General features: G+C 43.3%; 1 protein-coding gene across 1 annotated transcript in view; it reads left to right on the top strand.

Moving 5' to 3' along the window:
- Positions 1 to 10,426: 10,426 nt before the first annotated feature.
- LOC100502378 (uncharacterized) overlaps positions 10,427 to 26,032 on the top strand; it is a 31,957-nt gene continuing 16,351 nt past the window's right edge. The window contains exons 1-6 of the mRNA NM_001323921.1: positions 10,427 to 10,606; positions 11,437 to 11,536; positions 12,541 to 12,593; positions 12,700 to 12,781; positions 15,621 to 15,686; positions 15,779 to 15,846. Coding sequence (NP_001310850.1) covers positions 11,437 to 11,536; positions 12,541 to 12,593; positions 12,700 to 12,781; positions 15,621 to 15,686; positions 15,779 to 15,846 — 369 coding nt within the window. The 5' untranslated portion in view covers positions 10,427 to 10,606. The remainder of the gene's footprint in view (positions 10,607 to 11,436; positions 11,537 to 12,540; positions 12,594 to 12,699; positions 12,782 to 15,620; positions 15,687 to 15,778; positions 15,847 to 26,032) is intronic.

The raw sequence follows: 26,032 nt of genomic DNA, 5'->3' as shown, positions 1-26,032 counted from the left end.
TGTAAAGTTGGAATAAGCCCCATACCACCCCCTGCTTTATAGGACAAATAAGGAAATAAAGATGTGATGTGTTTCCTTTTCCACTACTTACCCTAGGACCTTAAATCTTAGGACGAGATTCTTTTATGGGGGGAAGGATGTAACACCCCTGGTATTATTGGCACTAAAACTTGAGCATGACATCATATGCATTGACATTTCATTTTGTTTGTCACACCTAGAATGCATTCACTAGGTAAAATTTCAAAACATGTGTGATGTGGTGACTTGAAGTGTACTTAACCCTAGGGTAGGATAACCAACCCTGGGATTAGGGCATATGGGTAATAGTAAGCCAAAATGAGTAATACCTTAAAAGTCATTGGAAATATTCATAAGAAATCAAGCTTGGTGAATTTGAGTGACACAAAAACCCTAGAGTGCCCAAAACCCTAAAAGAAATCCTAGAAAACCCTAAATTGTACCCTAGGGGTGAATTAAAATTCTATGCACTTTTGGACCAAAGTGCAAATATCAAAGTGATAGAACATCAAAAATTAAGTAACTTTTACATTGGAGGAATTTTAAGTATTGTGGATTAATTTGGACTTAATTGCAAAAAGACCTAAGAACACCTAAGTGGTTAACTCTGAATTTTAGTGGAATTAGGTCACCTTTGGAGCTTTGTATCTCTTGATTCATGAAGATTTTGCTCTAAGTGGAATTAGGTCGCCTTTGGAACTTTGAGATCAATTTTGAGTAGGATCCAATGATTATTCGATTGTGGATGCTATAACAAAATCAAAGATGGATTATAGGGCAACAATTTTGCTGCAGATGAATGAGGTAGTTGCCACACAAAAATTGGAGAACCAAGCTCTTTAACCTGCTCTGTCAGGCGCACTGAAGAAGTTTCCCATGGTACAGTACTGAAGAAGATCTCAGGTGCATTGAACCTCACCGCCGGTGACCCCTGCACCCGGATTCACGCCGGCGCTATGATTTGCGCCCCTTGGCGTCTGGATAACGACTCGGGGTGAAAGATCTTTGGCGAGGGATGAAGTCGGGGCACTCTGGTCGCTCTGTCACCGCACCGACTTGCGACGCGACGTGGCCGCGCGGCCGTCGCCGCGATGATCACCGTTAACCCAGGCACGCCACGCTACTACCTTGTTACCACATCGCAGTAGGTCGCTATAGATGGCATGTCTATCGTCTGAGTCGTTGCTCCAGTGAATGCCACGGTAACTCGCGCTAGTGATCTTCCCTTTCTCCGGCCGCCCGTGTGTCTTCCCCAAATTGGATGCCACCACTGTTGATCCCTATAAATTGAGCGCTCAGCGTGCTTCATTAGGTTGTTACGCGCCCAGTGCACCAGCTCTCGCCTCTGATCATCTACCGTAGCATCCCAATTTCGCTTTTCCCCCAATTCTGTTTTCCGCGCCGCCGTGAGCTTCTCACCGTGGCCAGCCATCTACAGGTTAGTTCAAGCTTCTCTGCTTAATGTTCTAGCCTCCCTTAAGTCTCCTATTGCTCGTAGACCCGTTTGATTGAGCTAGACCGCACAGAATCACCAAGAACACCTCGGTTTGTCTCCGGTATTCATCGTCGTCGTGGGTAGACGAACTCTGGACTAGATTCGTGCAATTAATGGAGGGATTAGGGTTGCCTGGGGTAGGATTTGGTGTTAGCCTAGTTAGGGCATCGACCATTGCGTATCCCGGCCGATACAAGTTCGCCAGAGGGTGTGCTTGTCGTCGTTCACCGTCGTGGACTTGGTGCGGTAAAGAAACAGAAGTCGGAGGACCTTTGTGCAAACGTCAGTGACATGGAGGAATAGTGCTAGGGACTCTTTACAGGATATTCAAAAGGTAGAGGTCCTCTGTGCAAAGTCGCTGGAGCGCGCGCGCATTTCTTCTGTCAATGGGCTGGCTTGGGCTGGTTTGAGCTCGTCGCTATTGATTATTTTCCTTTTTCTTTTTCTACCAGGCTTAAGAAATTTATAGGAAATTCTAGAAAAATGATAAAAATATGGGACCAATTTTACTAGACTCCTAAATTCCTCTAGTATGTAATAAAAATAGTTTCAAGATTTTTAGTCCTAACCCTGAATTATTTAGCATTTAAAGATGCCTAAATCTAGCCTTTTAGAATTTTAGAAGTAAGTTGGTAGATCCAAAAATCATAAAACTTTTGGGGTAAGTTTAATATGATTATTAAAGCCCTTAGGTGAAGTTTGGCATGTTTTGGACATTGTTTGATCCCAAACCCAAAACCCTAGCTTCCTAAGGTAGAATTTGCCTAACCCTAATAGGGTACTAACTCAGGAAACCCTAGTGACTCAGGTGTACCGTGAAGGAAAGTTATATTCAAGACACAAATTAATGTGTTTCTATTGCATATTCATAGCATCACATGAGCATTCATGTATATGTATTATTATGTATAGAAAACGAAGAAGAAGTGATTGTCGAAGAAGAAACTGCCCCACAAGCTGAAATTTCACCTGTCAAGAACAATTTCTACTTTGATATTTGTGGAACAGATCCCGAGTCCCCTATAACATAAGGCAAGCCCTGGTGCATTTACCCCTTCCTTGTTATTTTAAAATCTTTATCACTTGAAATGATGCATTAAGTGATAGGAGTTGTGTGTTAAACCATTGTTGCATTTCCCTTCCTTGGAATCAATTACCATTCCTTGCTACTTGTTTTACTTAAAAGTTTTCTGATGCTTAGCTATGCTTTAGAAAACAAAATGTTTTGTTTTTAAACAAAATGTGATGCTTCATATGGGATGAGAATTTTTTAAAGAAAAGACTTGATGGTGAATCCATCATGGCCATGATGTGTTCAACATCGGAAAAGATGTACCTCTGCCAGGTACCAAACTTTGGGTTGTAAATAATAAAGCTGAGACCGGGCGGGTGACTTGCACGAGAAGGAAGTCTCTGTGTAGTGTCTCTGTCTGAGTCGATTAAGGACTGTACCGATGTAGGTTTGCTGATTGAGGACCTTTTAACTGGCCACATGCTCGTCATGGGTAAGCTTGGCCTCGTGCAGACCAATACCAGAAAGGCCAACATACAATCGGAGTGGAGAGATGGCGTGAGTAGCGTGTACCCTCCGTGGCAAGAGGCTAGACGGTGGTGTATCTGTGCTCTCGGTTGGCGTGAACCCGATCTGGTCTTGAGAAACCCGGTGGCGAGTTGACATATGCAAGGGTTAAGTGCTACATATGTCGTGTGGTTGGAGATCCCCAGTTGGGTATTAATCGATTCGGATCGCCGTTACTTCTCGGACATGAAGACTTGGTCACTGCCCTACATGTAGCAATCCAGTAAAGTAAAAGGGTGATAAAAGACGGCTAGTGTATGCCAAGTGCTTGAACTAGGGTAGAAAGAACTCTAGATGCTGGTAATGACTTAACCTGATAATAAAACTGGATTTTTAAGGATCCACTGTTAGTAAGCATTTCTGCAAACAGAGTCTTTTATTCTTGAATAGCCTTACCTTGACTCCCTCAAGCGAGCATATCCTTGAGAGTCTTTTTATTTTGCCGGGTAAGACTTGCGAAAGTACACTCCGTACTCAGGGTTTTCGAACTCATGTTGTTGTAGGTGAGGAAACAACAGAGTTTTGTTGTTTCTGTTCAAAGGTGGTACCAAAAGAGGAGCCAAATCCGTGATCGTGGGTGTGGGAGGATGCTTGCCTCCCAATTTGAAAACACTAAACTTTTGTGCGGGAGGGTGTTTTGCCTCCCTGGTTTGTAATAATACTTTATGCGCTCTTAACACCAGGTACTGTAATAATACCCTCTCTATATATTTTATGAATGTAAATTAAGTTATTGTAATATGCTTCCGCTTATTCTTTCCTCCGATGTGATGTAATATCTGCGTGATGAGTGAAACGCTCTTGGGCGATGTAATGATGATACAGAGGACTGAACTTGTCGAGTGATTATGTGCATCTACATGGTTGTCCGAGATCCTAAGGACAAGGACATATGTAGGTGGGCCTAATACCTTGGGAGGTTTCGTGACAGGAATACCAGTGATTGCTCGACGGAGCAATCCCTCTGCAGCTGACCCGCCGTGCTGCATGGATATAGACCACTGCGTCACGATTCACGGTGAGATTACTACACTTAGGTTATATGTTTCCTCTACTTTGTGTAGCGTTATCCTGGAAAGAAAATGGAGGTCTAGAGCTCGATTTGGCGTTGCGCCGATGAGCATCCTTCGCAGCAGGCAGGGCTCTGTCGTGCTTGGCCACTGGAGGGAGGAAGAGAAGTAACAGTCGTTGATCGGCTAATGGTCGGGCGAGATTAAAACATCCAAACCGTTTTGCGTGAGTGAATCAGAGGTGTTTAGATCAGATCCGAGGGGTGAGGGTGGAGCGAGCTTCATAAATTTCGGGCCGCATTCCGATCCGCTGGCTCGACATGTGTACTAGTTCATAATCAGATAGATCTAATCCTATCTGTAGGTTCGTGATCTAACAACCAACATGTGATCATACCCCTTCGTCGTGGCACATTTGTAAAAGAGACCCCGATCTTTTGCTAATTCAAACCGTCATCCGAATCCAATAGAAAGTAATTCAAAATAGGTCCTAACATTTACGCAGAACACCCTAATCTCCTTAAAAATAATACCCGCCATCCGCATGATTATAAAATTACAAAAAATAAATTTAAAATGAATTTTTAGTATAAAATTAATTCCATAATCTTATAAAATTCATAACTTATATGTGTTAACTTCGAATTTAGTGGTTCTTGAACCTACGATCTCATAACAACGCGTAGAATATTCTTACGCAGTTTTTTATCATGTGTTGGTGTAATGTTATCCTATCCATTATTTGTTTATTTGTATATATTGCTATGAGTAGAAGCGAGGTCCCGAGGAACCTGAAGACCAAATTAGAGAAGTGCCTAGAGTTGCATCAACAAGACAAGTTGTGTCCTTGATAACATTCTTTGACCTAATGATGTTCTGTTAATCACTGTGGCATAGTTAGGTTAAGCTGATGGGACCTAATTGGTTACCTAGTTTTGTTTACCCTACACCTTCCAAACAAATGAATTATTGGGTAGTCTTTCTATTGCTATACCTGGTTTTGGGATTAATGCTATATATGAATTATGATCATGTTTATTATTGTCAATGGATTCTTTATTGTTCATGATAAGATCATTTTGTTAATTGGAACATGGAGAGACCACTCGAGAAAAAAGTGCTACCACAGGGGTGGAAATGGAACGCCCTTGTCAATTAATTAGGAAAGCTAGTGTGGCATAATCCTTTCCTTAAAGGGGCAAGCGGGGAGGCGTCGCTAGAGTATAGTGTTGGCTGTAATTACTACAATGGGTTTACAGACCGTGGAAAAAGTCCCATGCTTCCTTCGTCCTAAAAACGTAGGGGGTTTTCTCATGATAGTAGAACTTTGGAAAGGCCTCGCAGTGGATCCTTATCCATTCACCTCAGAAGTGTTTAAGGGCTTTGCAAACCCTTGCTAAATGGGAAACACGTCTTGTGGGTAAAGATGTGTAACCTCTATAGAGTGTAAAACTGGTATATCATCCATGCTCACGATTAAGAGAGGCTCGAACCCTCACATGAGTAATTTATAGAATTAAATTTAAACCTATCATGCATTTGTGTTGTAGGATTTTCTATATAATACTTTTATATTGATCAAGTACTTAATTAGGTTGGTATTTACTTACACTTAGTAATTGCTAAATTTTTTGACCAACTTATTAAAATCAATGCTCATCCTTAACCATTTTCCTTAGTAAGCCTAACAATTGAGCTCCCACAATAAGTGAGCTCAATCACACTTTTCCTACACTTCCTGAGTGATGAACGTATGTGAGCACATCCTTTCTATAATCACACCAAGTCAAGAACATGTACCGCCAAGATGAGGAGCATGAAGGATGTTACGGTGAGTTCGGAGAGGTCTAGGTCATCGTCTCCTAGTCAACTATGGTTGCGGAGGATTGTTGTCGTTATATAACGTATTTATTTAGCTATTTTGTACATAACCTTTATCATATAATAAAGATGTGACATTTATTTCTGTTCCATGAGTCATCATATGTGTGAGATTTGATCCTAACAGACATTTGAGACGCACCCGAGTTTGTCCTTAAATCCCGATGTGACAGCCCAAATAAAAACTCCTAGACGCACTATGGCATTTGGGGTAAGCTGGTGAAGATATATATCAAATCTCGTCAAAATAGCGACTATCACCTTGTGCAAAGGAAATCTAAGACCAACTTTTAGGAAATTCGGAAAACAACAATTTCATCCTCTTTAGGCTTTGGCACTAAGTCATCTCCCCTTAGCCGGACCCATTCAACATTGCCAATATAACCAAACCGAGTAAGTACCTCAATATGTCCTCCTTTGATCTTTGATTTCCCGAAGTCCACGTGACTTGGATTTGTAGGACGAGTGATAGTTTTATCCTTCTCAATGTCGATATCATCACTGTCTTCGGATGGATTCACAACAGCAACTGCGAAGACAAGGTTGACTTGTCCCTTGTGGTTCGGGTTGATGACGAGTGATTATCAATAGGTAGCACTTTAGGGTAGTAAGTGGAATGACTAGAGTGTGAGATTATGTATGTGCAACCATGTCGGTCATTTGTGGTGTGCAGGTGTGGAGCACAGGGACGGTGGTCGCGGTATAGGTGAAGGTCATGCAAGCTCGTGTTGATGGATCAGGAGTGGTGATAGACGAGTGTTATGTCTTCGCTGATGGACCAGAGCAGACAGGTGACTAGTCATGGTGGCTGACACCAAGGACACTCTCGCGAGGACATGGTGGAGTGGCCGTCGGATAGGAGTTGGTATATTTTGCCCCTAGTGGAGTGGATAGACTCTATGTAAATAGGGGTAGTTTAGGAAAGGAAATAACTCTCTATAAATAGAGGCATATGGTTGTTGTTGCAGCTATCGCTTGGCAGCCATTTGTTTAGGTTTCTTGTTTAGAACTCCTAGTTTTCCTCTCTAGGTAGTCACTAGTTGAGCTGAGGGATCCGCAGTGATTTTGTAACTGTCGATTGTGTTTGTGATCTTCAAGTTTAATCCGCGAAAGGTCGTCAGTACAGCCCAAAGGTTTTGGTTACTTCTCAATCATAGTTTTGTGCCTTGCTGAAATTCTGAAATCTTGTGTTCTTGGATTCTCCCTTCCCCTTCTCTTGTGGTTTTGTAGAGAACCTTTGAGTTCTTGTGACATGGGTGTTGTTGGGGATTGATTTAGGTGCGTACGCCCTCACGGTGCAGTTCTTGGTCGTGTTCGGAGTTGATTCTCGTTTGAGTTCGTTTTGAGAAAACCCCAACAAAACCCTATCACTCTCGGGTTTTCTAATATATGCTTCGATTTTTGGTTTGTTTGGGTTTATACTTCACCAGTAGACATCTTCTACCCCGTGCAAACCTTCTATAAAGTTTGAGATTATTCTGGGTATTTTTAAGTGTTGATGACTATCACCCGTGTGTACGGCACTGCCGGACCCCTGGCACTGTCGGACCGGAGGCCGGCAATGCCGCCCTAACTTCCAGGTGTTTCTGACTCTGATTTTTCACAGGAAGTTAGGTCTGCTATTGTTAAGGTTTTTGGTGCATACATTAGTCTGTGCTACACTATGTTCTGCTGTTTTGAGTGCCTAGAGGGCTTTCAGGTTGTACTTTGGGATCAAAGTCACATGCTCGCAAGTCGTGAATTTTTACTGGCTCCCATTCACCCCCCTTTGGTCGCCTCATCGGTTCTACAATTGGTATGGGAGTCGGTTAAGGATTTCCTTTCCCTAATCTGTTCGAAATTCATGAAGGCGACATGGAACGTGGTGTTGACAAGGCACCATTCCTCGATGGGACCAACTACCCATAGTGGAAGATCTATATGTCGGCATATCTTAAGAGTATAGTGTACAAAGTTTGAGAGATTTGCCTCGATGCTGCGCTCAATAATGCAAGTGAACGAATCACTCTAATTCAAGTGGATTTTCTTGATTGGAGCAACAAAACTCACAACGCTTTGTTCTCGTGCCTCTCGCTGGGTGAGCTTGGGCGAGTTGGACATTTGGCTACGGCTCACGAGATCTGGTCCACCCTCGAGAAATTTCATGAGGGCAATGATCATGTGAAAACTAGACTCTTTGAGACATACCGACGAGAGTACAAGAATTTTGTTTAGTTGGCTGGAGAGACCATAGACACTATATTTTCTCGGTTCTAGTCCACCGTGAACAAAATGCATGCCAACAAGGCAAAGTTACCCTATGATAATCATGAGAGAGCGCTCAATCTACTTCATGCTCTGGATCGGAGGGTTTGGGAGGTGAAGGTATCAGTGATCATTGAGTCGCCCAACTATGAGACTCTCACTATGGATGAGCTATTCAGCAAGCTCAAGTCCATCGAGATTGACCACCAGACCCAGGCCAAGATTGAGAACGCTGGTGCACCAACCATGGCCCTGGTCTCTAGATGTGGTTCTGCTTCTAACCCTTCACATGCTATGTTTACTTTGTCTTCTTTGTTGACCACCACAGAGAGCATGTGGAGAGCCTAGGGATGAGGAGCTGGCGCTTGTGGCCAGTTGGTTCATGTGGTTCCACAACAACCGTATAAGCCGACGACATGGCGGGTCGAAGGATGGATGCTACAGCTGTGGCGATACCGACCACTTTGTCGCTAGTTGCCCCAAGAAGGGCAAGCAGGAGGTGGCCCACGCGACCACCACTCTGGTCGGCGCAAGGGCAAGCAGGAGTACACCTCAGGCAAGCACAAGTCCAAGGGAGGATTCAACAAGGAAGCGCTCAAGAAGAAGTACCACTAGAAGGCCAATATCAAGGAGCATGCCTTCCTTGCCCCTTTCAGTGACCTCAACCAAGACTCCGACGATGCAACGTCTTTCTCGAGCGATGAGGAGACCAACAAGTGAGTCGAGGACAAGCTGAACGGACTCTGCTTCCTCACTGCCACCGTAAGCGGTCTTTGCAACATGGCGCTTGGTCATGATGCGATGGCCAGGACATCGACGATGGCACTGCTTTTGAGGTATCTCATTCTGCCGATGATCTCGCCGCTGAGGTAGAAGAGCTCACGGCTGCATTGGCTAGTTAGGATAAGTTGCTTAGTATTGTTGCTCGTGAGAGTAAAGATTTTAAATTCAAGTATGAGAGCACACTTAGAGAGATTGAGTCTGCTAGAGCTTTAGTTGTGGTGTCTGACAAGATAGAATGCGATGAGTGCGCTCTACACATGTCGAACATCACAACTTTGCAGACCAAGCACGCCACCTTGCTAGATCAACGCGACGAGTTGACATCTAGGTCTAGCTTGTTAGGTGTGTGTATTGTTTGTCCTAGCTTGCAGACTGAGCTAGCAGAAAGAGACGCTAGGATAGCCTTGTTGGAGAAGACTAGCTCAGTGAGTGTCCATGTACTTGCGCAATGTGTGCACTTTATGAGGGTCTACAATTTGCTCTTGAGTCCTGTAGACACAACAAGACCCATATCGTCTAAATCTTTTGGTTTGTTTATGGATCCCAAGTTCTATGTTATTTTATTCATAATGTAAGTAGGTTTCTAATATTTATTGTACCGTGTCTATAGGGAACATGTATGCCTATATCGTGGCATCTGCTTTCCATGTAGTGGCCATCCATAGTAGAAAGTTGTAAGAATCTGTATGACCGTGATCGTGTATGATTGCATCAATACTGACAAAAATATGGTTGTATCTTATAATTTGGCATATTGTGCATAAAACAAGTGCATTATATGAACATCGTGATTTATGTATTTCAAACAAAATTTTATGACACTTCTTATTGTGTTTTACGCTTGCACTAAAAACACGGTGTGTTTTACGCAACTTATGACACTTTTTGATGTGTTTTACGACAACCTCGTACAAAGTGAGATACACGACAACTACCACGATTCGTGCGCTTCTTTAACGCGCAATCAGTAGATCCCTTGCCCGCTATAACGTCAACACTAGTTTATGTTAAGTTATATATAGTTTAATGGTTCTTTTGTACCAGTTTTATGGCAAAATGGATATTACACACATCGATATTACACAATATGATCTGAATACTCTATAGACCGATACAGTTGTTGAATAGTTCGAACTTGGATATATACAAATCACTACCATTTGTATTCCACCTGGACAAATATACTCGAACTTCACCCCTGCACATTGCCATTCCTACCTGTTGCCACATCTATGGAGTGTTTGGTTTAAGGAATGATATAGTCCATCATTTTCTCACTCCTCATTTTTTTGTTTGGTCTGTGGAATAGAGTGAGTTAATCCATCAGCACCTCATTTCTTATAGTTAGTTGTTTAATACTAATATGTGGAATGAAGTCATCCCACCAAATTTGAAGAATGGACCATGATGCACCAGAACGAAACACCCTCACTAGTGGTTCGGCCTTTCCATCTGCCGTTCGCCCAGCGTGTTCTCCCTCTAGTGCGGCAACTGGGCGACCGCCGCCGCCGCTCTACTCCGGGTGCCCAGGCGTTCGTCCGTACCTTCTCAGGCCTTCATCGCGTCCTTCGCCGGCGACGATCACCGACAAGGGTATCGCACCGTTTCCCTTCCGTTTCTGCAGGCACCCGAACCCTAACATAAGCTATTTGGCTACATTTATTCCGATCTGATCTAGCTACAATAAACCAATATACGCCCTTTAATGCCCCCACCCCTCAGGGTGTACGCAACGTACTCAGTAACATCTTTAGTTGGATATTTCAATGGTGGTGACTCGGTTGATGTTTTGCAATAACTTGGTGCTAAGCTTACTTTGCACTGGAGTGCTTGATTGTTAATTAGTAGAATTTAGAAAACGCTGGTGATTTTGCTGTTTTCTTCTCTACACATCCCTTGCTTTTGTTACTTTTTGTCATTTCTCTAGTCATGTCAACAAAGGATTCGGTAAACTTGAAATTGAAGTTGGTAACAAGAACTGATGTCAAGGATTGTCACCCTGATGACTGGCGTGGGCCTTTTGGTGACATGGTTCTGGATTTTCTAATGTTGAAAATATACTTCCTACCTAAGTAACTTGAATTCGCTACAGTGTGGGAGCTTTGGTTTACAGAAAATTATGCTTTAGCTCCTTGTGAGGATTTTGATGTCATATTATTGGTCAACCTCAGCCTTATCCATGAATGATTTATGATACAATATTATGGCAATGTTTCCATCGTGTTTTCAATTCTATGGTGATGGTAAATGGAAAGGTGGGAGCATGTTGTTCATCAATAACCAACTGAAGATCCCCTTTGTTGTTTTTGGTTATAATGCATATAGTTTACTACTTTGCTTCCTCTTTTGAACGGTAGTCTGTAAGCATATGTGTGCGATTCAATGTAATCATCTTTTGTATGACACCCTTTTTGTAAGTACAGATGGAAAGAACAATTAATTCCTTGATGTACAAAGGATCTATTCCTGATGCAATTAATCAATCAAGAAGGGAGAAGAAGCTCTTTGTAGTCTACATATCAGGTGATTTGTCCTCACTTCCCAGCTATGCTTTGCACCTCTTGAAGGATATCTATGCCAATTCTCTAGTTCGATATCCTAATTATGAATGACAATATTCATGCCAATATTGCACTAGTCGAATAGGAAGATAGATTGCCAACTTTATTCTTTCTTTTATCTTACTGGGATGAATTATTTGAAAGCTGTGTAATCTTTTTGTTCAAATCTGATCTTGTTTTCATCTAGTACATATATTACTAGGTTAGCTATATTCCTTCAATGCCTGTGTTCTAATTGTTTTCCTATAATCTATGCGAGTTTCCCCCATGCCTCTTGGATATTAACCTATCCATTTTTTAATTGAATTGATGTGTGCCTGTTCAGTGCATTAGATCAACTTGCCATTGTACGTTGCAGTTGGAGGTGACATGTAAACAACATAAGTTATTGCCATGTATAATCATGATGTTATTTTTTACTGGCAGTTGTTAGGGTTTATGAGGTGAACAGTAATATGTTATGTTATCACTGTTTATATTTCAGTGGTGCTATTTTTTCATGTGAAATGTTTTTTTTTAATTTAACTAACATGCCTGTCTGTTCAGTAGGCTAGTCAGCTTGCTATTGTACTTTGCAGTTGGAGTCTTGGAGATGATCAGTAAACAACAAAAGTTATTGCCATGTATAATCTTGATATTTTTTCCTTTACTCCTTGGGTTTATGAGGTTAAATGAAATAAGTTATGCTGTCATGTTTCATGTTTCAATGGTGCTAATTTTTCATGTGCAGTGGAAAATTTACTGGATTTGAGGCCAATTTAGTTCTAAGACTGGCCTGCTTGATCCTGGGGTGTTTCTCTCCTTTTATTTTTATTATCTGAAAATAAGCTCAAGTTACATGTGGCCAAAGTTTGTTTCTACTGCTTCGTTAACAAAGCGATCTTTTGGAAAATCCAACACTCTACACATTTTGATTGTGGTCAGCACAGCCTGTTAATTGAACAATATATCTATGTTCCATTTCAGGTGAAGATGAGGCTTCCAGTAGTTTGGAACAGTCATCACTGATTGATGAAAACGTATGCTTTTCAACTTTTGTTAGCAGTTTAAGAAATATTTCTGTCAGATTATTAAGTATCAACAATACCACAGTGCTCATGTATTTGTGTTTGTTTATACTGTCAGGTGGTTGAAGTGATCGGTAGATGTTGCATCTTATTGCATCTCAAGCAAGGCAATGTTGATGCATCACAGTTTTCAGCTATCTGTATCCTTTTATATGTTTCTTATGAGTTATGAAACATTTATGTTTGCTCTGGATTTGCTTTGTTTGGCATGATGCCCTCATTGTTCGATACTTGGATATCAACTATATGATACGGTTTACCTATAAATTTTGGTGAGCCTTTTTATCTACAGGTGAAATGTGCTTATGAATTCTTTATCATAATTATGTTGTAAGGGATAAGGATATAATATTTACACTGATGAGATATAGGTCTGGCAGGAGAAGAAAAAGATGTTTAGCTATTGTGATGAGTGATGTTCTTCAAATGTCACTGAGAACAGAAGCATAAGGCTAGCTAACTGATCTAACTTTATAAATTTGTCTCCTTTCATTTGATTGACTAGTTGGGATGTGACCTTTTTTCGAAAAAATTTGAACTGTTCAATGTCTTTGCGTTTTTCTATTTCTAATGGTTAAAAGAAAAAAATAGTATTTGCCTAAACCCAACACCACAATGCATTTTATCCTAGTATTTGCTTGAGTTTCAGCCCTTACATGTCCATAGTTACAATTTGTTACAAGACAATGTTTTGCAGTCTAAAAATGGAGAATTAATTATAGCCACACACTAGCAGTCTAGATGGTAGTATTCGCTGCCTCATGTCTTGTAACTATGGACAGCGTTGGATAGCCACACCCTAAACCCTAAACCTTATCAATCAGCGGTGTTAGATCAGCGTTGGAAGGCTTATGGATGGATAGTGGGATTCCCAGGTATGCGCAGGGAAAGCTTCGAAAAGGACACAAAAGGGTATTTGAGGATCTCTTAATATCTTCATAAGAACATTGGATTGGGATGGCTGAAATTTTTACCAAATTAGTTTTCAGACCTGATACTTGCCCAAAACACTGCAGAAGGTCCCTTACCACACATAGGTCATCCTGATTGGGTCTCAAGAAGATGACCACATCATCTGCATATAAAGATATCCGTGGCTAATGGTGCTGTCCAGCTAAGGGCTGCAACAGAATACTCCTAGAAACCATTTGGATTAGAGAGGTAAGGACATCCATAACCAAGACGAAAAACAGGGGGGGGGGAGGATCCCCTTGTTGGAGGCCACGAAGATGAGTAATGGATTGTCCAGGAACGCCATTCACTAAAACTTGAGTACTTGTAGCGGATAAAATTTGGCATATGAGGCGCCGACGGCCGACCAAACCCCAAATACTGCATTATTTTCAGCAGGAGATGCCAAGAAACTGTGTCAAAAGCCTTAGAGATATCCAGTTTTAAGAGAATGTGTGGCTCTTTGCTTCTATGCGCCTGGGCAAGTTGCTGCACAATTATGAAGTTATCATGGATGCATCTTCCTCACACAAAAGCACTCTGATTATTGGAGACCAAGCTGGGCATTAGGGGTGCTAAGCGATTAGCAAGAATCTTGGTTACCAATTTTGCAAAGCTGTGAATGAGACTTATTGGCTGGAAATCTTTCACTGAGATTGCATCAGTCTTTTTGGGCAGCAAAGATACAAATGCAGAATTTAGCAACCGAAATTTAAAGACATGCCCACCAAAGATTTTTTTTCTGGAATCCGCAGGAGAACTGCGCATCAAATATATTAAGAAGGGGAAAAAAGAGGTCCAAAATGGACCAATTACAAGAAACCCTCCTTACAGAGGCCAGAATTTAGAGTACAGAAAAACACACACACACATAGCAAAAGAACTCTATAGACACCTTAGCACTAGCTAGGCCTAAAGCTCCACCACACAGCTAGAGCAGGAGTTCATCTATCCGAAGGAAAGACAAAGCTTTGATCTCTGTTAGAGACCAAAGGACAACTTCCTCCCTTGCTGCCCGAAGGGCCACAACCAGACTCGGACTTCAACCATCAAACACACACATGTTCCTATGCTTCCAGATAATCCAAGCTCCTAAAGTAACTAAAGAGTTGAAGTCTTTCCTTGCTGCCTCAATCACTCTAGAGCTGCTACTCATCCACCATGTCTCGAAGGAATGGTCTTCCTGTTGGGGATAGAGACCTTGCCAGCATCCAAGCTTCAAGAGCTCAAACCAGAATTGTTTGGCAAACATGCACCCAACAAGCAAATGATTGATTGATTCAACATCTTGATCACACAACAAGCACCACTCCATATGGTCGAGACCTCGCTTGGTGAGTCGATTAGCTGTCCAACATCTGTCATGCTCAACTAACCAAATAAAAAATTTGCAATTTCTAGGGGCTCAGCACTTCCATACCCTTTCATCTGGTCCAAACTCTACTGCTCCTTGAAAGAGAACCCTATAAGCTGAACCTGTAGAAAAGCAACCTGATGCAGCAAACTTCCAGAAATGTTGGTCTTGTACCCCGGGCTGCAGCACCTTGCCTTCTAAAGCTTCACAGAGGTCAAGAAACTCAGCAATAACTCTTACTGAAAGCGCACCTCTCAAACCTGTCATCCACTGAAAACCTGGGAGAGCATCTTTGACCGTTAAGGAATCAATCAGACGTCTAGGGACCAACCCTAACAACGCAGGTGCAAAGTCTTGGATATAACATTCAAGGCTGAAAGGACATCGCTGCCGATATTTTTCCAACCAGTCTTGTAGAATCTCCTGGTGAAGCCATGAGGACCGGATCTAAGCGTTCAGAGTAGGGAGTTGTGCTTCGGGCATTAAATTTATTTGGTTGGTGTGTTTAATATCATCTCATAGTGCAACTACTTTGTTCAATGCTACTTAAATGACAAACTGGTTACGTAGTGGAGAGGTCCCAGAGTTAAATTAGCGTCAATCTCTTGCAAATATTCTAAGATCATGTGTGTTCTGATTAATATTTTGAGTTCATCCTTAAGTCTTTCAATCAGATCCCCAGAAGTCTGTACCAAGTATATCAGTGATTGGACTGAATGGAGTTCTGCTGTGGAATCATGGTATGGCTAATATAACAGAACTTTAGGCCAAAAAGGCAGTCCTTTCAGAGGTTATAATTTTGGACAAGTGCTAACATGTTTAATTTTCTCAGATGGATATATCAACTCTGAAAATCTGAAAGAAAGCATTGAGAAAGCGTGGGCTGCTCTTCATCTACAGGTATGTACAATATGAGGTCCATGTGTTTTGATTCTATCCTGTTCCAGAAATGCTTTCGTGATGCTGATGATGGATCCATTTCTGCCTGTATATGTTGCACCAACATGTGGTGTTGCTCAGTGTGTTTGATAGTTGTCATAATATGAATTCTTTCCTTGTCTCATGTCCTGTGTGGTTTTAATATAAATCTGACACTTAAATCATGGTTATTAAGGCGATAAGTTGAGCTGCGGCGACCTGTCCATTTGAGTTGATTAGGCATTTCAGGCGCTCGGTGAGGTGACGGCGTGACGCCATACAAGCGTCTTAATATATAATGCCACTAAAATTCAGAAGATCATACCTTAATATTCCCAATTTCCCATCTCTTAGGATGCAATATATCATAATAAATAGTGCTACTAAAGGACTAGTGCACAACATAAAGTAGCAAAATAGCAAATCTAGAATCTCTCATCTCTCGATGACAACAAATTAGTCTCTAATGACAATATACCTTAATTAGTAGTGCTGCGAGCGCAAAACAAATATAAGTACCATAAGTGCAGATGTGAAATCTCTAGTCACTATCATCTAGGGATGATCATCCAAGCAGTCTTTCATCTCCACTCTAACTGCTGTGGTAGTTCTGATGCACATTTTTGTATCACATAGCCACCTGCCAGATGTTTCTTCAGCCTCTTTATTCCTCCATAAATGAGTCACCATGTAGGGTGCATGTCACTACATCTTTGTTTTGAATGTTTGGCCTAGGCATAATTCCATCCTGGATTCTCAGACTTCCCATTCCGAGTTGGATCGGTTTTGGGATCATAATTGCTAATGATGATAAATGAACTTGCCATTGTGCTAGCAACTAGCAGAGTTGGTTAGGTGGTCTGAATAGTACTCCTTAGGTCCTGAGTTCAACTACCAGTGGGAGCGAATTTCAGGCTATGGTTAAAAAATCCCCTCGTCTGTCCAACGCCAAAGCATAGGTCTAAGTCCCGGTATCGGCTGCGGTCCTTTCTCACATGGGCTACGGTGCTGCTGTGTATGTGTGGGGTAGGGGTTCGGAGGTTTTCTTGACCTGCATGAGAAGGTCTTCTTAATATAATGCACGAGGGCTGTCTTACCCTCTGTATGTCAAGTTTTTCATTGTGCTAGCAACTGTAAAAACAAAGAACTTGAGTACTTCCACTCAGCATCTATAGAACAAAGTACAAGCAGAGGAGAGATAAGAAATAGAGGAAGAGAGGGAGGCACCACAGAGGAGAGGGAAGGAAGCACAAACTGCTAGAAATCCAAATCGGGCTACATACTACCAGAGAAGGGGAAGTAGGCATGAAGGAGAGGGAGTACCGAATTGGAGGCGAAATCGTGGACACGACGGAGGTGGATGCGCTATGCCGTCGTGGAGGATTACAAGTGGTTCTTGTGGTCTTGCGTGACCTCTTCTCTTTTACGTTTCTCAATTGATGTGTTGGATAGCTTGCTGGCAGTCTCGTGGAATGATTAGGTGCATGATTCCCCCCTCGTACGACACATGCTTCTGATTCCCGCGTAGCCTCTTCTATTTCTTGCCCTCGCTTTTCTCCCATCGACTTCTGCATGTGTTTCATGTTCTCGCTTGTGTGGCACTCCCCGCTCCTGCTCCTGCACGGAGCTCCCCTCCTATTGGCTCGCGCATCATCCGCCTCATGTCGCTCGGGCATGGAACCTTGCCAAATCTTGCCTAGGAAACGAAAGGCAGACACCATAGCTCACTCGATCATGGTGCGACTGACTCCTAGCTTGAGAACTCGATTGGATGACTTCATGACTAGGCAACCCTTACATGACAACTTTTGATGACTTAGAATTTTAGAAAGCATTGCCTCAATAAATGTTAATAGAATTAATTGAGACAATTCTCGTCAAACCATTTGTTTGGAGAGGGGGTAGAGATTCCACCTTACTAGAACGAAAACATAATTGTATAGTCGAGGGAGTAACAGGTGGAAGTTGCAAGGGTACCGGGTGGAGATTAATATACACATAGGGTTGTCAGTTTGGAGTGTCATTCTCAGTAATTTCTAGCTATAGCTAACTTTTACTTATGGGAGCTACAAACACTTATGTCACTGGCGTACCGACTCCTTAACAAGCTAGAGTTGGTCACTTGTTTTTGACCCCCGAAGGAAATAAAAAACAAGGCAACACAAGTGAATTAATTTTTCACCCTTTAATTAACTCTTCTTGAAGAGATTAATTAAAGGGAGAAGGTTAGAGAGATAGATAATATGTGAAGAAACAAAAGCACAAGGATGTAGTAAATACCTCATCTCAAATACATTACTCTTCATCTTTTATTGTTGGAAATGATTACAATTATACCTTCGGCTTAACAAAGAACAACGCGAAGGCAAGAAGATGATACAACATCGTAGGTGGAGCGATTCAGTTCTTTCCTGTAAAAAGCGTATCCCTATGTATGTCATTGTTCCTCTATTTATAGTCGTGGGTAGGGATGAAAACGGTCGGAAACGGTCGGTAAACACTAAAACCATTACCATTTTCATATTTTTTTTCGGAAATGAAATCGAAAACGGTAACTCCGAAAACGGAAACGATATCGGTATTTCGGAAACTTCGGAAACGAAAATTCGGTACGGAAAATACACCGGTAACGATCGAAATTTAAAATACGATCGGTAAACATATAACATAATAAGCTCATAATACAACAAATACCAAAAGTTCACAATTCACAAAGATCAAAAGTTCAAACACCTCAACCTTTTTGGTACGGAATATATATAGAGACACACATACATATATATACACACATATATAAATATTATATATATATACACATATATAAATATTATATATATATATATATATATATATATATATATATATATATATATATATATATATATATATATATATATATATATATATATATATATATATATATATATATATATCGCACGCACGTGGCCACCAGGTAATGGGACGTGACGAGGCCCTGCTCCGGCCGTCTGTCGCACCACGCACACGCACGGTAAGCCCATTAGCGCACCTTGCAGCCCATTAGCGCGATGTAGCAGACCGGCAGTAGCGAGCGCAGTTTTATCACTTAGTCCCACCTCGCTTAGTAAACTGCACGGTGCACAAATTATTCTATATAAATAAATACCCTGTCGCAGTCAATTATCAAAGTTCTGAGCGGGCAGGAGACCGGCGGCTTGGGCCAGATTGAAAATGTGGGCTTTGGCCCGCTTATCTTGTTTTTAATTTTAAATTTCGGAAAATTCCGAATTCTATATTCGGTAAATTCCGGTTAAATTCGGTAACCGGAGGAAACGGTCGGCAAAATGCTAAACCGGTTTCGATACCGATTTCGATATAAAATTCCGACAACCGATTCCGTTTTCGAAAATACCGTTACCGCTGAATTCGGTCGGATAAAAATCGAAAACGGTTTCCGGAAAACCGAAAAATTTCGAAACCGTTTTCATCCCTAGTCGTGGGGTACAACTTCATAAAAAATACAATCATGTACTCAATCCTATACATGTGAACTATAAAGTTGACTAAGGGCACTGTTGTCTTTTCTTCCATAGCCGTGTTGAGCAAGTTTTGAGGGTTTCACCCTGTACTTTTGTTGGTTTAGCATGCTTACATCGTAGAGTAGAAGCTTGTGGCTTCGTCTTCATGAACGTGATGGTCATGCCTCATTTTCAACCGAGGGGAACCTTCGGCAATTGTTCTGTTGTACCTGAAAGTCTGAAACAGATTTGAAAATGATTGTCAAACCAACGTTTTGAGGACCTTCGGCTAAAGCCCCCCCCCCTAACGGGTAGGGTCTTGGAAATGGAATTGTGGGATGCCTCACACATGCTCTCACGTCCTGCAAAAGAGCCTCTACCTGAGTTTGTTAGGTGGCTTGAGTAGCACTCCCTAGGTTCGGGTTTGACTTGGGAGTGATTTTTATGTTGGGTAAAAAGTTCTTCCCGTCTGTCCCATGTCAAAGCACAGGTGTAAGGCCTGCCCTTGGTCATGGTCGTTCCCACATGAGGTAGGGCGCCATTGTGCATGAGTGGGGCATGGTTTAGTTTCCTTGACCAACGTGAGGTCTTATTTTTATCGCAATACCTTGTTGGCGTACCGACTCCCCAACAAGGTAGTGTTGGTCACTTGTTTTTGACCCCTGAAGGAAATAAAAAACAAGGCAACATAAGTGAATTAATTTTCTCTTCACCCTTTAATTAACTCTTCTTTAAGAGATTAATTAAAGGGAGAAGGTTAGAGAAATAGATAATATGTGAAGAAACAAAAGCACAAGGATGTAGTAAATACCTCATCTCAAATACATTACTCTTCATCTTTTATTATTGGAAATGATTACAATTATACCTTCAGCTTTACAAAGAACAACGCGAAGGCAAGAAGATGATACAACTTCGTAGGTGGAGCGATTCAGTTCTTTCCTGTAAAAAGCATGTCCCTATGCATGTTACTGTTCCTCTATTTATAGTCGTGGGGTACAACTTCATAAAAAATACAATCATGTACTCAATCCTATACATATGAACTATAAAGTTGACTAAGGGCATGATTGTCTTTTCTTCCATAGCTGTGTTGAGCAAATCTTGAGGGTTTCACCCTGTACTTTTGTTGGTTCAACATGCTTACACCGTAGAGCCAAAGCTTGTGGCTTCGTCTTCATGAACGTGATGGTCATGCCCCATTTTCAACCGAGAGAAACCTTCGTCAATTGTTCTGTTGTACCTGGAAGTCTGAAACAGATCTGAAAATGATTGTCAAACCAATGTTTTGAGGACCTTCGGCTAAAAGCCCCCCCACCCAACGGGTAGAGTCTTGGAAATGGAATTGTGGATGCCCTCACACATGCTCTCATGTCCTGCAAAAGAGCCTCTAGCTGAGTTTGTTAGAGGGCTTGAGTACCAGTCCCTAAGGTTCGAGTTTGACTTTCCGTGGGAGTGATTTTTTATGTTGTGCAAAAATTTCTTTCCGTCTGTCCCATGTCAAAGCACAGGTCTAAGGGCCTGCCCTTGGTCATCGTTGTTCCCACATGAGGTAGGGTGCCATTGTGCATGAGTGGGGCATGGTTTATTTTCCTTGACTGACGTGAGGCCTATTTTATCGCAATACCTTGTTGGCGTACCGACTCCCCAACAAGGTAGTGTTGGTCACTTGTTTTTGACCCCTGAAGGAAATAAAAAACAAGGCAACACAAGTGAATTAATTTTCTCTTCAGTCTTCACCCTTAATTTTCTCTTCACCCTTTAATTAACTTTTCTTGAAGAGATTAATTAAAGGGAGAAGGTTAGAGAGGTAGATAATATGTGAAGAAACAAAAGCACAAGGATGTAGTAAATACTTCATCTCAAATACAGTACTCTTCATCTTTTATTATTGGAAATGATTACAATTATAACTTCGGCTTTACAAAGAACAACGCGAAGGCAAGAAGATGATACAACTTCGTAGGTGGAGTGATTCGGTTCTTTCCTGTAAAAAGCGTGTCCCTATGTATGTCATTGTTCCTCTATTTATAGTCGTGGGGGTACAACTTCATAAAAAAATACAATCATGTAAATTCTACTGCCTTCCACATTTTTCAAATTTGTCTCTTTCCTCTGGAATTTTACAGAGAACCCTTATTCTGTTCATGAAACCAGACTTCCCCATTTTCCTTCACCCAGTGTATTTGGAATTTGCCCTTTTGGATCTTCTTTTACATAAAATCACGATTCACTTAGCCTTGAATCTGATACTTGAGGTTTAGGTTCCACACTTCAGTTTAGTATAGTTTCATTTCACAAGAAAATAGTCGAGAATAGAGTGTACCATCATGGACACCAGCAGGCTTGAGAACTAACTTGAGATGATCTATATCACGCTAGTGTCTCCCTTTAGTGAGGTTGTGTATTGTGTAGTTTGATAACCCTCTGGATCTGTTTGATTTGGTCCTTTGTTTATTTCAAAATCAAGGGCATGTATATTTATTCTTTATTGGCTTAACAGAGCACCTTTGATAATTGTTTAAAGGATAATTTTATGTATTGGGAGCGACGCTATGTGCTTTCCAACCCCTACCATCCCCTCCCTCCCCGGCGCCTCACCCTCACCACCCCACAGCCCCACGTCGGTGCCTACTCCAGGCCCGGCGGCCACTCCCTCCTCCCCTTTGGCGCCGGAGGCCACCCCTGTTCCTCTGGCCGTTGGCCGTTCCAAGGCCCTTAGGTGGCGCGACGATGGAAGCCCGGCGTCCTCTTCCGTGGCTTCTCCAGGACTTCATCGACGTAGGCCATCATACAAGGAGGCTCTTCTCCTTCCCAGGCCTGCTCCCTTCCTAGGCCGGGAGGATGACTTTGGAGTTGGCTGGGTGACAGTTGAAGGAAGGCAAGCTCGTCGACGCCGCCTTCGCCACCTCAAGCCCCCTCCTCTTTCCCCCAGGGTCGTGCCTTCCGACCTTCGGGGGAAGTGTTTTAATTGCTTCTCTCCTTCCCACTGTGCTGCTGTGTGTCGTCGGCAGGTGCGGTGCTTCTGTTGCCGGCTGCCTAGGCACCGTGCTTACGTGTGCCCGCGTCGGCGATCAGCCGCACCCCTGCCGCGGCGAGGACTGGTGTGGCGGCCTGTCTCCCTGTCCTCTGGGATGGCCGGCTCAAATGACAGTCTCGCTGGAAGAGTCGTGGATGGAGGTGAAGATGGCGGTGGCGGACTGAAGAGGCGCACCCGCCGTGGACAGAGGAGGAGAAGACCTGGAAACCTGAGGGATAGCGCCGATCAAGATGCAATTGTTGCGGTGCCTTCCCAACGTCCGGCTGATCAGTGCCACGATCGTGCATTGGGGAGGCCCAGGAGGATCATCAAACACTCCAGGATGATTCTTCAGGCAGAAGATAACCTCCGGCGGGCCCTGATCATCACTGTCATTGATCAATCGAATTCTGGCTGCGCCGCGGACGTGTCTGACGCGCTCGCTGTGAGGTTTAACCTCGATGCGCAGACGCTCGACCTCCGTCGTGCTGCGCCGAATTCATTCATCGCGTTTCTCCCCAATGAAGAGGTAGCGTGCCGGGTCTTCAATGGCGGCATTCCTTTTGTCTCTCCCACCGTTCGTCTTCACATCAAACGCTGGTCCAGACATGCCATGGCCGTCGGCGGGAGGGAGCTACCAGTGCCAGTTGACATCGAGTTGAGAGGAATCCCTGCTCACCTCTGGGGGTTGGAAACAACAACACAACTTCTCGATGAATATTGTCTCATTCGAGATGTGCATCCTGACTCCGCGGAAGGCGGCGATCTTTCAGTCTTCAAGTTGAGTGCATGGTGCGACGAGCCAGAGCTGGTGCCGGCGGAATTAGATCTTCTGGCGGAGGAGCCGCAGTTGGGTGCCAGTGACTTCGGCAGTTTTCCTCACACTCTGGTGTTCCCAATCACCGTGCGGGTGTGCCGTTCAGATGCGATCTTGGACAGGAGGCCCTCGCCTCCGCCGCCGCCACCCTTTTCCGGCGACGATCGCGAGCAGAACCACGGCAAGCGGCGGCGGGATCAACATTCAATTTCTTCGGTGCCTGGACGCAGGCCAGTGCACGCGCGTCTCGGGCCATGCGTCCGGGCCGACTCTGCGCCTGGGGGAACATGTGAAACGATCGCGCTCCCGGTTCCCTTGGGGGCAGTGAGCACCGCTTCGGCTTCTCCACCCCGGGCGCGCCTCGGGCCTTGTGGTGGAGCCGGCTCTGCGCCTGGATGTACAGTTGGGACGTTCAGTGCCCCGGGACCCTTGAGCGCTGTGGTTGCTGTGGGGGCTGAGGAAGCCGCTTCGGGCTCTACAATTCCGACGCCAGCCCCTTCGGTTTCTCCCCCAACGGCGCTCGTCACTTCGGTTATAGTCCCAGGAGCCGCCAATGCTTTAACAACCGGCTCTCCATCTGAAGATCCTGGGCCCGCCTCATTAATTGGTGCAATTTCCTCTGGTCTATTGGATTCTGAGAGGCCAATTCTGCATGACAACTCATTTAATGTGGCGGCTTTTGAGGAGGCTGGCGGTTTTCAGAGGTTAGGACAGGGCCCAGAAAGTCTTTGTGCTGATGCTTCAGGACGGGCCTCTGTGCCATTTTCTCATGTCCCGCATGTCCCAGATGTCCCTGCTGATAATGCTGCACAAGTCAGGAATCCCTGGGATATTATCAAGTACTTTTTGAGAACGCGCAGGAGAACTGCACATCTTATATATTAAAGAGGAAGAGAAACATTACAAAAGAGGAGATGTTGCAAAGCAAATCTCCCAAAGACCCACAAAATTCCGAAAGAAATTACATAGAAGTACTGAAACTAGACCCGACCTCGCCCAGGGCAGCAACTAAGCCCATACTACCGATCTCCTTAGCTCCTGCTAAAACCCAGCAAACACACTCATCTGAGAAACATCTAAGAATCCTGGGCAATGAAGGAGACTCCCCATGAAACACTGCTCTGTTTCTCTGAAGCCATAGGCACCAAGCCCCCAGGATGATCAGAGAGTTAAGTCCTTTTTTCCTTGTCTTGGTAACTCTAAGGCTCACCTTTCCCCACCATTCTGAAAAGTTTCCCTCATCAGCAGTCGGAGTGAAATGCCCCAAGCCAATAGCAGCAAGAATTGTATGCCAAAATTGCCGGGCAAAAATGCACGCAGTAAGGAGGTGCTGAATTGTCTCTTGGGCTTGATCACACATTGGGCAAACATCTGGGTGTGGCAGTCCCCTCAACTGTAATCTGTCAGCTGTCCAACATTTGTTTCTTATTGCCAACCAAAGAAAGAACTTGCATTTAGGAGGAGCCCAGGTCTTCCATAATCTCTTCCAAGGCTCAAAAACAGTAGAACCTAATAAAAGGACCTTGTAGCAGGATTTAGAGGAGAACACCCCTGATGTCTCATGTCTCCAAACATGGCGGTCTTCCTCCTGAGAAAGCTGCACATCTCCTAAAGTATCCCATAAGAAAAGAAATTGCTGAATTCCAATCAAGGAAAGGGGGGGGGGGGGGGGTTGATATGTGCAATCCACTGCCTGTTTTCAAGAGCCTGAACCACTGTCATAGAGGTAAGAGCTCGCTTAGCCACCTTGGACACCACTTCTGAAGCAAGATCTCTGATGGAGCATCCATTAAGCCACTTATCTGTCCAGAACAAGGTATTAGAGCCATTTCCCACATGAGAAATCAGGGATGCAGCAAAAAGGTCATTAACATGTTGCTGAATGGGGATGGACAAGCCAAGCCAAGGCCTATCCCGATCTGTTTTTTGAAGCCAAAGCCATTTGGCTTGAAGGGCCCAACACATGTGTTGTAAATTAGGGATCCCAAGCCCACCATACTTCAAAGGTCTTGTGACTGAATCCCATGCCACAAGGCAGCTACCTCCATTCACCTCTTTTCTCCCTCTCCACACAAATCCTTTTCTGATTTTATCAATTTTGTGAATCACCCACTTAGGGACATTCATTGCAAGGAAAAGATAAACTGGGATGGCAGAGAGAACAAAGCGCACAAGGGCTGTCCTACCAGCAAGGTTGAGGAGCCTAGCTTTCCAATTTGGTAGCCTATCTGCAATCTTGTCAACCCAAGTCATCAAAATATTCCTGCTAAGCTTCTTATCTGAGATAGGCAGCCCCAAATAAGTGCAAGGGAAAGAAGAAGGGGTGCACTGCAGAATGTTACACCCTTCCTGCAGCAAATCATCCTCACATCTTATTGGGATGGCACAACTCTTGTGCAAATTAGTTACTAGGCCAGAAGCTTCTCCAAAACAGTCAAGAATGAGTTTGACACAATTTAGCTCTTCCACCCTGGGCTTGACAAACAAGACAACATCATCTGCATATAGAGATAATCTGGACTTCACCATGGCACCTTCCAGACTAGACAACAATTGTTTTTCTTCTGCCACTCTGATATCTGAAGCAACAATGCCTTCCAGACTAGACTTCACCATGGCACCTTCCAGACTAGACAAGAATGAGTGGCAGAAGAAAACTCAAGCAACAATGCCTGGTCCTTGCTTCACTGGAGAGAACTGTTGCAAGACTCAGATCTCGAGTTCAGTATCTGAAAGATGGAGATGCCAACACTTCCTTCTTCCATATGCAGGCCTGCTGTCGCAGGAAAAGAAATCATATATATAGCTTACTGGATGGTGAGAGGGTGGTCACAT

This window comes from Zea mays, chromosome 4 (assembly GCF_902167145.1).
Source record: "Zea mays cultivar B73 chromosome 4, Zm-B73-REFERENCE-NAM-5.0, whole genome shotgun sequence".
NCBI classification, from domain to species: domain Eukaryota; kingdom Viridiplantae; phylum Streptophyta; class Magnoliopsida; order Poales; family Poaceae; genus Zea; species Zea mays.
This window is presented reverse-complemented; position numbering and strand designations above follow the sequence as displayed.